Source organism: Curcuma longa, chromosome 11 (genome assembly GCF_044706935.1).
Source record: "Curcuma longa cultivar G26 ecotype Majalengka, Jawa Barat chromosome 11, ITB_CL_G26_1.1, whole genome shotgun sequence".
Taxonomy (NCBI): Eukaryota; Viridiplantae; Streptophyta; class Magnoliopsida; order Zingiberales; family Zingiberaceae; genus Curcuma; species Curcuma longa.
The window spans coordinates 18,166,720-18,180,011 of record NC_133871.1 but is presented as its reverse complement, the minus strand read 5'-3'; the positions used below and the strand labels follow the sequence as shown (position 1 = coordinate 18,180,011).

Below are 13,292 nucleotides of genomic sequence, written 5' to 3'. Positions count from 1 at the left end.
GTTTTTGCAAGCGCCACGCTGTCCACGGAGATGAACAGTGAAACTCCTCGCCACGTCAGATGTCGCGCAGGAGTCGCGTAAACTCATCGCGCAGGATATCAATCCTGTATATATATATATATATATATATATATATATATATATATATATATATATATATATATAAATATTTGAAAATGTTTTATTAATTTATATATTATATATAAGGACTTAAACATTATTTATAAAAGATACATGACTTTTTATTAATTAACATAATTTATAAAAAAATGACTTTTTATTAATTAAAATAAAACACATATTATTTATTTTTTGAATAATAAACCTATAATATTCAAATTTATTAAAATTAGTGTTTATATTTTGTAGATAAGACTATTCAATTAAAAATTATTAAATTAGAAAAAAATGTACATACTTTTAATTTACTATTATTTAAATTATTATTTTTTAAAATTATATAAGAATGTGATCAAATTGATAAATATCAATGATTGAGATAATTGATGTAGAAATATTTCTTTTATTCATCTTTAATAGCTAATAGAAGTACAAAAGAAATAATTTGAGGTAAAAAGCTTACTAGAGTTTAGATCAAGTATAAAGATAAGTGAAAATATTTTGTTGGAAATTAAGACTTAAGATTAACCTCCAGAACCAAAATATTTTCAATTTCCAAATGTATTTATATATATATATAATATGTTATAATTAATGTTATAAAATATAATGTGTTATAAAAATTTTATTATGTATAGAAATAAATAGAATATGTTTATATATATAAGATTAAATATTCAAAAGTATTTCAAATGTTTGTAATAGTCTAGGTGGTAAAATCTCTTTCTCTTAAACAAAAGGTTGGGAGTTCAAACTCCATCACTCATTAAATTTTTATATAAATTTCAAATTTTCAAGCGGATCCCCGACGGAGCCCTGATAAGTTCGGAGGACGTGATCGGGTTCGGGGATGGGGACGGGGAATATTTGGAATACCATCCCCGACCCATCCCCGCTTTCCGAGATTCGGGAATTCCCCATTCCCATCCCCGCTTTTTCAGATTTGGGGATTCCCCGGTCAAAATGGGTTTGGGGAACGGTTTCCCCATCGGGTCCGGGTCTAATTGCTTCATATGAACTGGGAAAGGATGAAGGTTAAATGGGTTAGCAAAGGAGACAAAGCAGTAATGCTCACTTTACTCTGGAGGACAGATCATTAAAGGGGTGAAAATTACCGAAGAAGGAAGGATAGTTTATCATTTGCAGTTACTTTTTGGCCTAAAATCTTAGCCTGCGCTACACTCTCCTAAGCATCACACTTCCTTTACCCCTCCCTACCCCTATGTATGATTCACCCCTTTATTATCCATTCTTCAGAGTAAACTAAAACATGGTAGAGGACAAAGTTCTGGATTTTTTTCTTCTGTCTAATCTTCGTGGCATATGGTTTAATATAGATACTTTCTTGGCACTTTGTTTTTCAGCAAAATTATTGCTCTGGGATTCGACGAGAAATTCATGCGTATCTGGGAGTACTATTTCATCTACTGCATTGCTGGTTTTCAATCGTACACGCTCAAAGTTTATCAGGTATTTAAAATCATATATACAAAGGCTCAAAAACTTAAAAAATAGTCATTTTAAGTTACACATCACTAATGCTTGTTCATGTTTAAATGGCGCAGATTGTGCTCTCTCGTTCCGGTAATGTTGGAGCTTTTGGCGACCCATTCAAGTTCAAGCTCGCCCACCATTATGTTTGAGCTTGCATTGTAGTTACATGAACTTTTGAATGGCGTGGTTGGATTGACAACAGACTTGCTATCGTATCTATTATTTGCCATCGTATCTTCTTGCTACCTCAAGAAATGAGCGGACTCCGGAAAAGACTTTAAAATGTATTTTTTAAATAGAAACATCGGTTGTTATGGGTTCCACTATGTAACAAATATAGATATCTAAATAAGGTTCAATTTGGCTCGTAGAATGTCCCATTTTAGTACCTGAGTCAAAAGTTATGATTTCTGAAAGTAGATATTTGACACATACATATATTTTATCATAGGAATATCAAAATTAGACATGTACACCGTATATACCTCCTATATATTCACATTTTTCATCTTATGATAAAATTTAAGAAATCTAAATATTATAAGTCCATCATTAAGTTTTGACCAAAATCTATTAATTGATGGGGTTAGAGAGCTCTGATCAGATTTATTCCAACTCCAGTAGGTTTCTACAGTGTCCTAGAGTCGAAGGGTGCTTTTCATTATTATCGTAAAAGATTTTTAGTATTGTTCAAAATAATAAGAAAGTTTTAAATTTTGTGTCAATTGATAAGTACCTATAACTTCGTGTAAAAGACCCAAGATTAGAATTTCTGATCATACCTATCTTCTACACATTCCACACTTCTATCTCATTGCAAAATTTCAAAAATTCAATTTCAATGAGTTTCAGGCAAATTCATTGATGAACCTAGAGAGCTCCAATTACATCCATTCCAAATCATATGAGTTTATTAGGTGAATCTGAGTCCAAATAATCCCTCGTTTATTATTTTAAGGTCCTCCTAATAGTGTTCAAAATGATTGAAATTTTCATAACACTATGATTTTCGAAGACCAACACTACAGTAATATTGATTTTCTAAAACCAGCACTATAGTGTGTGAGAAGAGCCAACATTGTGATATTGGTATTAGAAGACTAGCACCATTGTAGTGTTGGTCTTCAGAAATCAATATCATATTATGTCAGTTAGCACACAACCATAATTTCGCCTACGTAACTTAGGATTAGGATTGGACATCATGTATACTTTCTACACACTAAGCTCTCTTATCTCATTATAAGTTTTCAGAAATTCAAGTCCTCTAGATTCATCAATGAATTTTAATCAAACAAATTGATGGTCTTAGGAAGTTTTGATCGGGTTCATTCCAATTCACATAGGTTTCTGTAGTACTCGAAGTCCAAGGGTGCTTCAGGCTTGTAATACGAATACGGGAAGTTGTTCGAAAATATCGTAATGAAAGGAACATGGGAGTTTGCCACTAGGTATTTGACCAAATAAGATCGTCCAGTTCCTATAGAACCTATCACTAAAATAACCCCTAAAAGGGGATAGGGATAATCGAAGCGAGAAAGGTTTTCCATGAGATGGGAAATGAAAACTATTAGCCCCCTCCATTATCATTGTAAAGAAATTCCAACATCACTTAAAAAGATTTAGAAAATTTTAGACTTTGTATCAAATGACATGGACCTATAATTTCATGTAGAAGACTCAATATCATGATTTCTCACCATATCTACTTTCTATAAACTCCACACTTCAATCTTATTATAAAATTTGAGAAATCTAAATCGTCTAAGTTTATCAATGAGTTTCGATTAAAACTCATTAATGGATTTAGAGAGTTCCGATCAAATTCATTCCTATGAGTTTATTAAGTGAATCTGAGTCATCGTTTATTATTCTAAGGCACTCTCAACAGTGCTCAAATAATTTGAAACTTTCAGAATACTATGGTGTTGATTTTCGAAAATCAATACCACAATAATGTTGATCTTCAAAAATCAACACCATTGCAATGTTAATATTTAAGATGAGGTGTTAAGTTTAGAAAACTAACACCAAAATAATTTTTATTTTTATTATTTTTATTAATAAAATTAATTTTCATTATTAATTTTATTTTTTATAATTAAATATTTAAAAATAGGAGATATTAAAAAATAAAAAAGTATCTGTCATTTTTATTAACTTTCTTTTATATTTTTTAATAAAGTTTTAAAATTAAAACTAAATAAATTTAGAGAATTATTTATTAAAGTTTAAATGAAAATTTTAATTTAAAGAGGAAGGATGGAAGAGAAAAAAAGAAAAAAAATCAGTCATGGAGTAAAATTAGAATTAAGTATTTTTTTTAAGAATGACACCTACGCCTCCTTTAAAAAAAATTACTCTTTTCCTCCTCCATTTTCTCACGTTATTTGAACTTTGAACGTAAATCTTGTTACTTACATGATCAATTTAAACTCGTCCTCAATTGATTCAATAAAGATGGATCATAAATTATAAACTTAAATGCGATCATAAGATTAAATAATTTGTGTTACATTATTTATTTTTGTTGCACGACAAACAACTAATCAAGATTGATCTCGAATCTAAAATTATTTAATTTTTTTTAAAAAATGTACTACTAATTATTAATTTAGTATAGGAAGAAACAGCAACAAGATTGTATTATCCATTTGAGAACGAAACACTCCAAATTGACCAACTATTGCTAGTCTCCTAGTTGCTGCGTCGATCACGTGAAAAAAAACGAGGATATAAAAATAAACGAACAAAACATGATACACGAAAAATATATTTTATTCGCTCCTCAGCCCGCCGATCCATTATTTAGTTCCTTGTCGGTTGCTCGGGCTCTTCGGTCCCTTCTCCACTCCAGTCGGGAGCTCTCACGCCGATCGGCAGCAGCCGCCCGAGGCAACATTCCGGTCGCTATGCGGGTAGCGGTGGTGGGCGCGGGGATCACCGGGCTGACTGCGGCCTACACATTGGCGAAGGCCGGTGCGGAGGTAGTGGTCTACGAGAAGGAGGGCTACTTGGGCGGCCACGCTAAGACGGTCTCTTTTGATGGCATTTTCCTTGACCTAGGCTTCACGGTCTTCAATCGAGTAAGTAAAGCCCCCAAAACACAAACATATCAAAGGCATTAATTCATTACTTGTTGTTACGTTGGTGTCTGAAACCTGAAGTTCTATCAAAATTTTTGAAATTTGTTAAATATGAATGATGCGTTTTACAGGTGACGTATCCCAATATGTTGGAGTTGTTCGAGAGCCTCGGCGTGGAGACGGAGGTTTCAGACATGTCGTTTGCTGTAAGCTTGGATGACGGCAAAGGATACGAATGGGGAAGCCGGAATGGTTTCTCTAGCTTATTTTCGCAAAAGGCCAATCTACTTAATCCGTACTTTTGGCGAATGATTCAAGAACTTCTCAAATTTAAGGGAGATGTCCTCAAGTAAGCTTAATTTAATTTTTTACGCTTTCGATCTTTTTGTCTAACATCTCACGGAAAACCAACCATTATTACTGAAAGGTACCTTGAGAAGCTCGAAGGCGATCCAGATGTAGACCGCAATGAGACGATGGAGCACTTCATCAAATCACATGGTTATTCTGAGTTGTTCCAGAAGGGTCATCTTGTGAGATTAATCATTGTTCATTTGGTCCCAGAACCTATATTCTTAGTAACTGATGTTTGACTTGTACAATTTTGTGAGGTTACAGATTCCAATTTGTGCCACTTTCTGGTCGTGCCCTCCCAGTGCAGTACTGCATTTCCCAGCTTATTATGTCCTTTCCTTTTTCCGTAATAGTCACCTTCTTCAGGTTAATATTCTTCTGCCTTTTGCTGTTATTTCTACCTTGTTTGTTATCATCCATCTTGTTATTCATTCTAACTAGTGTTCTGCAAGCCTCTTTAGTATTAAGTTAACAATTTTCACTCCATACCACATGCTTATCTTCTTGATCTTTATGATGCTTTCAAACACATGTCAGCTATCTGGTGGCCCACAGTGGCATACTGTCAAGTCACGTTCACAGAGCTATATTGGCAGGGTAACCTTGTAAACTTGTGCATCTATAAAGTTGGTCAGACTATAATTTTAAGTCGATGCTTATTACAAGCAGATAAGAGAAGAAGTGGAGAGAAGATCATGCACAATTAGAACAGGATATGCTGTGCAATCAGTTTTTAGTACTGATGGAGGTAAAGTGCTTTCTTCTATATGATTGCTGATCATTGACCAGAGGTATCAATTGGATCCTCTTGATCAAATTTATTTTGATAATCTCACAGATTAAGATTTTTTTATGATCATCTTTGGTTAAATACGTACAATGATATGCCTTTTTGGCAGGATGCTGTGTGGTAGGAGCAGATTGCTCGAAAGAGATGTATGATCGGTGCATAATTAGCGTCCATGCCCCGGATGCTTTGAAGCTTTTAGGAGAACAAGCAACCTTCGAGGAGGCAAGGATACTTGGTGCTTTCCAATATGTAGATTGGTATGTTTCTATATATTGTTGAAAGCAGACATGCTAAACAGAGTAGGAAGTAAGATGGAGACATGAAACTCCACCTTTTAGTCTCACACTGTTAAGTGAGAGTTATTAATCATATTTAAATACCAAGACTTCTTTCATTGAAGTGCCTTGGCATTTTAGGTTGGATTGGACTCTGACGATGACTTTAACATGATATTAGAGGTAGTTCCTCACCTTTGTCAATGTAGGGCTGCACCGAAGTTTCGGTTTATATCGGAATGATATGGTTTCGATATCGTATCATACAGTGTTGATACTTTTTTTAAATATAAATATATTAATTAAAAATATTTTTATTAATATTTGATTATTATAGATACTTACTTATTTAGTAAAAGTTAATTTAGGATTAGTTAAAGTTCACCGGGATCAATTAGATTTAAATTAAATTAAATTTAAATTTATTTTGATTAATTTAAAATTAAACTAAATTTATTTGTATAATAAATAGTAGTATATTTTATAAAGCTAGAAATTATATTATATATATATATATATATATATATATATATATATATATATATATATATTTCTACAATATATTTCCTCAATTGTAAAGAGGTTTATTATTTTCTATTTACCTTGTGGATAGATAGAGGGGAAAAAATTAATCATCCTATTAGAGGGATTTTTTTCATGGATAGATAAAGGAAAAAAATTAACTATTGTTAAAAAGGTAAATTATTATTTTTTCTCTATTTACTCTTATGGACTGATGAAGGAGAAAAAAAATTAACAAGAGGAAAAAAAATTAAAAGAATTTTTTTTTAAATTAACAGTTATATATGAAAAAGAATAAAAAACAAATGGAGGCAGCCTTCACGATCTTATGTAGGACACCATGACCTTGTGGCTGCCTCTGTGACTTCGCGATCTCACAAAGGACGCTATGAGGTCGCGACTTCATCCGCTACTGTGTCAGTGCCGGTCCACAGGTGGAATAAAAAATTCTGCCTATATCAACCGGCACAACACGGTATTTGAATCAATGGTTTTTAACTAAGTATGATTTTTTTTTATGACTTTTGAACTTTGGTTTTATTTATTTGTCATTTAAATGCATCTAATCAATTCATAGATGTCACATCTGATTTTATGCTCAAGAGTCATTAAATCAGGCTTATCTCTACATAATACTGCTTGTTCATTTGATATAGAAATTGCAGCTGAATTAGATCTTTAATTTATCACTGAATTGTAAGATTATGATGTGTATATTGAGCTGGAGAGTGAAGCTATTTGAACATGAAACAACCTTTTCTTTGGTTTTTATTGAATATGGTCTTCTTGGATAATAATGTTATCAAATGCAATTTAAATATTAAACTTGAGGAAAGCTCACAGATACATAACATTATAATTATATAATTATATTTTTCTCATTCCCTCACCAACTGAAGCATAATATGTTGCTATGTACAGTGAAATTTATCTTCATCATGACAAAAGTTTGATGCCTCAAAACCCAGCAGCATGGAGTGCTTGTAACTATCTTGGGGCAACACGCGATGGCGTGTGTGTCACATATTGGCTAAACGTGTTGCAGGTTTGCTGTGCCTTTTGTTTTTAAGCATATATCATTAGTTTAACGTCATGCATTCTTTGAATTTGGTTTGTTAGAAGAATTTCTCTTGAAAGATTTACTAACAGTCAGTGAAAAGGCTTATGGTTTAAATATGTCTGCAGAATCTAGGTTCGACCAAGCTACCATTTCTTGTAACTCTGAACCCTCCATGTGTTCCAAAACACACCTTGCTTAAATGGTGCACCAGCCATTCTTTTCCATCTGTTGCATCCTCAAAAGCTGCCTTAGAGCTAGAAGACATACAGGGGAAAAGAGCAATATGGTTTTCTGGGGCGTACCAAGGTAAGCTGTGGCAGTTGTAGCAATCAAGAGTTAGGTGTCAAATTGAGAGTCTTCTGGTAACATTTTATTCCAACATTTTAGTGAGTGTTGGGTGAAAAGGGCTAACTGAAACCAAAAACATGAATTGAAAAAGCCAAGTTTAGAAAAATTTAAGTAAAAAGGCTAAATTTAGAATCAAATCAAACTTCAAATATGAATTGAAATTCTCACTTATTTGAATGGTGATTCACAGGTTATGGATCCCATGAGGATGGACTGAAGGTGATAGAACTACTTTTTGCATTTGAATTTGATTCTATCTATTGGTTCCAAAGCTAGAATAAACCACAGAATGCTTTATAATCATTAAACAGTAATGAAATGAAATGCTTGATGTTCAAATCATATTTCTTTTACAGGCAGGCACTATTTCTGCCAACAGTGTGCTTGGAAAAGATTCTATTCTATTGAGAAACCCAATACATATGGTACCATCATTAATGGAACGTGGAGCAAGACATTTTGTGATTAGATTTCTTGAGAGTTATATCTCAACTGGTTACTTAACGTAAGTGAGTTGATTTGCTTGCATATTTAGATCCACCTAGGAAAAGGTCATTTGCATATTGGTGCTTGTAATTGAAACCTTGATGTTAGTGTGTAGGATTATACCTTTCCTTTTTTTATAAATGAAGAAAGGATAATCTTGCATTTCTTGGGAAATAAACTCACAGTTTGAATGCCACCAATAAAGTTGATATAGTTAAATTGACAAAAGACCAAGACTGTAAGTTGTGATCATAGTACAATGGTAACAATGTGGAGTACATTATATATATTGAAATTAAAAGAAAAGGTATAAATCACACAATTACCATTACTTACAAGTCAGATTTTTTTCAGGAATTAAATAATACATGGTTTAATATAACCTGAGAACAAGCAATTGAGATGGATATCTGTCAAGCATTAGGCTCTCTAGAAACTATTTAACTTGTTCCAATGTCTGCAATTTTAGGCTTCACATGCAACATTCCTTTGAATCCATGCTACATCATAATTGCAGATTGCTAGAGGAAGGTGGCAATATATATGAGTTCAAGGGAACAAGAAAGCAAAATACGAAAAAGGCTATTCTTAGAGTTCATAATCCTTTGTTCTATTGGAAGGTCCACTTGTTTGCCTTTTATGAGCAGTCCTAGTTTGAATACCAATTACAAGTACACCAGGCCAAAAACTTACCGATCATATCTATCTTGACAATGACAGATTGCTACTGAAGCTGATTTAGGTCTTGCAGATGCATATATAAATGGGTATTTTTCATTTGTTGATAAAGAAAAAGGTCTTCCGGATCTTCTTTTGGTAAGTTAACAAGTGCACAAGATGAAAGATTAGATGCCAGTTACTGCCACTCAACTTGCAATTTTAATTAATGTTTTCCATTTTTTTGGTAGATTCTTATTGCTAACAGGGAACTGAGGAACTATTTTGGAAGGAATTTTAGGTGTCTCCTTGCCTTGCTTTGTTTTTGTTTTGCTGAATGCATTGCTGATACTATGCACAAATATCAAACTTGTTTCTACTGCTAAAAAATTTCTGATGAAATGACCAGAGGTTGGTGGACACCAATGTTTGCAACAGCACGATTTGCATCAGCAAGATACTTTTTTAAGCAAATGCGGAGACAAACCACTATAAAACAAGCAATTCGGAACATCTCCAATCATGATCTGGTTAGACTTCCACTGCTATGCAAGCTCATTGTAAAATTTTCCATCATTGTAACTCTAATAATTGAATGGAAATCTATATTAAGTGGATTCACCTATTTTTCATGTTATAGTCTGTTTGGTAGAACGGGATGCCCTATTTTCTTTACTTGGAGAGTAGGTTAACCTCTGAATATGGTATCTTTTAATCATCCATTTGCTTCTCTAGAATTTTATAGTATGAGAGTTTTTTTTTTCATTATAAGAGTTTAAAGCATGTTATAGTGTGTTATGATGGTTATAAGACTGATCACAAACTCCATCTAATCTCTTTTTGGTTTAACTTCATCTCATGACAGAGTAACGATTTCTTTTCTCTGATTTTGGATGAGACAATGAGCTACTCCTGTGCCATTTTCAAGGTTCAGAACTTCTGTTTTGCTTGGTTTACTTTGCATTATTTTTTTATAACATTACATACAACTTGCGGTTCATTCAATAGAATCTAAAATTCCTTCCGAAACAAATTTCTTAGACACTGAATGAGGACCTGAAAACAGCACAGCTTCACAAAATCTCTCTTTTAATTAAAAAGGTGAGCATGTTGTTGAAGCACTTTGGTGTCTCATTTCATTGTTAGCTCAATTTTTATTGTTCTACTTTAACATGAAGGCTCAAATTGATGGAACACATGAGGTTTTGGAGATTGGTTGTGGTTGGGGAGGTTTTGCAATTGAGGTTGTTAAGCAAACTGGCTGCAGATACACAGGAATCACCTTATCTGTGAAGCAACTGGAGTTTGCAAAGAAAAGAGCTAAAGACGAAGGACTCGAGGTTTGTATCCTTGATCCTGGCACTTATAAATATTTGACACGAGATTTGTATTGGGGTATCATGGCATTCTACTTGGGAGATGAGATAAGCTAAGGTTTACAAAGGCAGCCAATAAAATGGTAAATGGTTCACAGCATCAACTTGTACTATAGTGATGTTTTGTTCAGTTACTAGTCCAGGATGATATGATTTTTATAGTAAAGTTTCTCAAATGAACACTAGGTGTAAATGTATTTAAGGAAGATGAAAACCAAAGTAGACAATAGTCCCAAAGTTTAAACCGAAAAGTATTCATGGCATAAGAGGTCCATCTCTACTGCTATCTTATGGAACTAATGGGTGTTTGCTTTAATACAGCTAACTGATTTTTACACATTAACAGATTGTTTTTACATGGTAAGAAATCTGGTCTTCTTAGTTGTAACTTGCTAATTCATTTATGATGAAGACTTTCTCAACAGGAACAATGTGAAGATTATAGAACATGTGCTTAGGCAAACAATAATGATTCCTGTCTTTGTTAGAACTTTATAGCATATAGATTCCTTTGAATAAATACATATCCTTGACAAAAGCAGTGGCCTACTTTCAGGATCGCATTAATTTCATGCTGATGGATTATCATCATCTGCCAAAAAATCACAAATACGACCGTATCATCTCTTGGTACTATTCAATCAGAACTTGTTGTCTTGACGTATCATATTACTCCTACTAATACTAGTTACAGTGAGATGGTTGAAGCAGTAGGCCACGAATTCATGGATGAGTTTTTCAGCTGCTGTGATTCAGTTCTGGCTGAAGATGGCATATTTGTGCTCCAGGTTCACTGAATGGCTATTATTTTTAATTTATCACGACTGCCTTAGTTATATTTTTGATCTTGTGCATTCGATACAAAGTATGATCATTGGACTGTTTAGTTACCCTCCTTGTTAGACATTTTTGTTCTATTTTATCAAGCTAATCATATAAAAAACAGATCAACAATAATCATTTTTATCGAGCTAATTATATAAAGTAGATCAACAAAACTAGGAATGAATAATTTAAGAAAATTAAAACATTCAACATTGCATATATAATGGAGCACTGTAGGTAAGACTTTTAATGTAATATTCCTATCGATTAATAACATCCATTTCGGGAATTATCTCTATGTGGTTCGTTCTGAAAACCTCTATAGTTTTTCCTTCACATGAGTACCATAGGCTGCTGCGTTAGTTGAATATACTTATAATAAGAATTCTGTAATCTATGTGTATCATCAGAGGAGCATTATGTAGCATTGTGTAAATGTGTAATAGGTAACTTGTTTAATATAATATTCCTATTTATCAATAGAGGGGGCTAGCTAGGATTCCTTGAGAAAATCAATTTCTCCTTCAGCAACATAATAATTAGATTATGAGAAATAGGGTTAAATATCGGAACAAATTAACTATACCAACAATTCAGTTTGGGCTTGCCCATGTTGGATCTCCATGTCCTAATGGTGGCTTAACAAACCTTAGGCTTGAAAATTTTTTTAGGTTCATAGCATTTTTACATTAAATCATGTTTTTTACAGTAAATTATTGCATCAGTGGCAGCTGAGAATCTAATGTGTTTGATCACGGTCGCCCTGCAGTTCAGCAGTATTCCAGATCAACGCTACGATGAATACAGGAGAAGCTCGGATTTCCTCAATGAGTACATGTTTCCTGGACTATGTGTTCCTTGTTTGAGCAGAATAACAACAGCTATGATGGCATCATCTAAATTCTGGTAACAAGTTTCACATATGAATTTATGTACAGCAATTTCCATATCCTTTTGGGTTTTCATGTGTGCCTTCATCTCGTAGCATCGAACATGTTGAGAACATTGGCAACCAGTACTATCAAACACTCGCAAGCTGGAGGAACAATTTACTTGCTAACAAGGAGTAAGTGCCTATCATTTATCAGTGCTAACAATACCTTTACTATAGCTCAAGCTTTTGGGAGAATTGGTTAGCCAATTGACTTCAACATGGTATTAGAGTAAGAGGTCGAGAGTAGAATTTCACAAGTACCTGAACTACACACATTAACAATCACTAATGTATTACCATATCTTGTGAGTTGCCAACATCTTATAACTGACTCTTCAGAGTAAACTAAAACATGGTAGAGGACAAAGTTCTGGATTTTTTTCTTGTATCTAATCTTCGCAGCATATGGTTTAGTATAGATACTTTCTTGTCACTCTTGTTTTTCAGCAAAATTATTGCTCTGGGATTCGACGAGAAGTTCATGCGTACCTGGGAGTACTATTTCATCTACTGCACTGCTGGGTTTCAATCGCACACGTTCCAACTTTATCAGGTATTTGAAATCATATATATACAAATGCTCGGAAACTAAAAAACAGAGTCATTGTAAGTTACACATCACTAATGCTTGTTCATGTTTGAATGACGCAGATTGTGCTCTCTCGTCCCGGCTTCGTTGGAGCTTTTGGCGACCCATTCTCAAGTTGAAGGTTGCCCACCGTTATGTTTGAGCTTGCAGTTTAGTTTCGTGAACTTTTGAATGGCGTGGTTGGATTGTGAACAGACTTGCTATCGTATCTATTATCTGCTGTCGTATCTATCAATTGCACATCTTTCAATTGGGCCGATAAAAGCCCAAATTGGCGATCGTATAGCTAGTGTGTGCTAATTTAAAGAGCAAAGAAGAGCCATAAATAATAGAAAGACAAGAGGTGACGCCAAGTCTTCACAGCCAATCAACTCGC

The 13,292-nt window shown here is 33.7% G+C and overlaps 1 protein-coding gene across 1 annotated transcript; it reads left to right on the top strand.

Annotated features, from left to right (window-relative positions):
• Positions 1-4,478: 4,478 nt before the first annotated feature.
• On the top strand, positions 4,479-13,151 carry LOC141838186 (uncharacterized). The gene is made up of 24 exons (XM_074725596.1): positions 4,479-4,700; positions 4,832-5,049; positions 5,128-5,233; positions 5,319-5,420; positions 5,592-5,651; positions 5,724-5,802; positions 5,954-6,101; positions 7,563-7,686; positions 7,827-8,007; positions 8,240-8,268; positions 8,406-8,554; positions 9,053-9,155; positions 9,256-9,351; positions 9,444-9,493; positions 9,602-9,722; positions 10,058-10,120; positions 10,234-10,293; positions 10,371-10,532; positions 11,125-11,198; positions 11,263-11,356; positions 12,163-12,299; positions 12,379-12,459; positions 12,775-12,880; positions 12,979-13,151. The coding sequence occupies exons 1-24, from the start codon at positions 4,527-4,529 to the stop codon at positions 13,033-13,035; spliced, it is 2,574 nt and encodes an 857-aa protein (XP_074581697.1). The 5' UTR covers positions 4,479-4,526; the 3' UTR covers positions 13,036-13,151.
• Positions 13,152-13,292: the final 141 nt, after the last annotated feature.

Excerpts from the sequence above, each read along its gene's own strand:
- LOC141838186 (XM_074725596.1), top strand. The coding sequence starts at position 4,527 with ATGCGGGTAGCGGTGGTGGGCGCGGGGATCACCGGGCTGACTGCGGCC. Across the intron at positions 9,494-9,601 it reads TATTTTGGAAGGAATTTTAG|AGGTTGGTGGACACCAATGT; the intron begins GTGTCTCCTTGC and ends TGAAATGACCAG. Across the intron at positions 12,460-12,774 it reads AATTTACTTGCTAACAAGGA|CAAAATTATTGCTCTGGGAT; the intron begins GTAAGTGCCTAT and ends CTTGTTTTTCAG.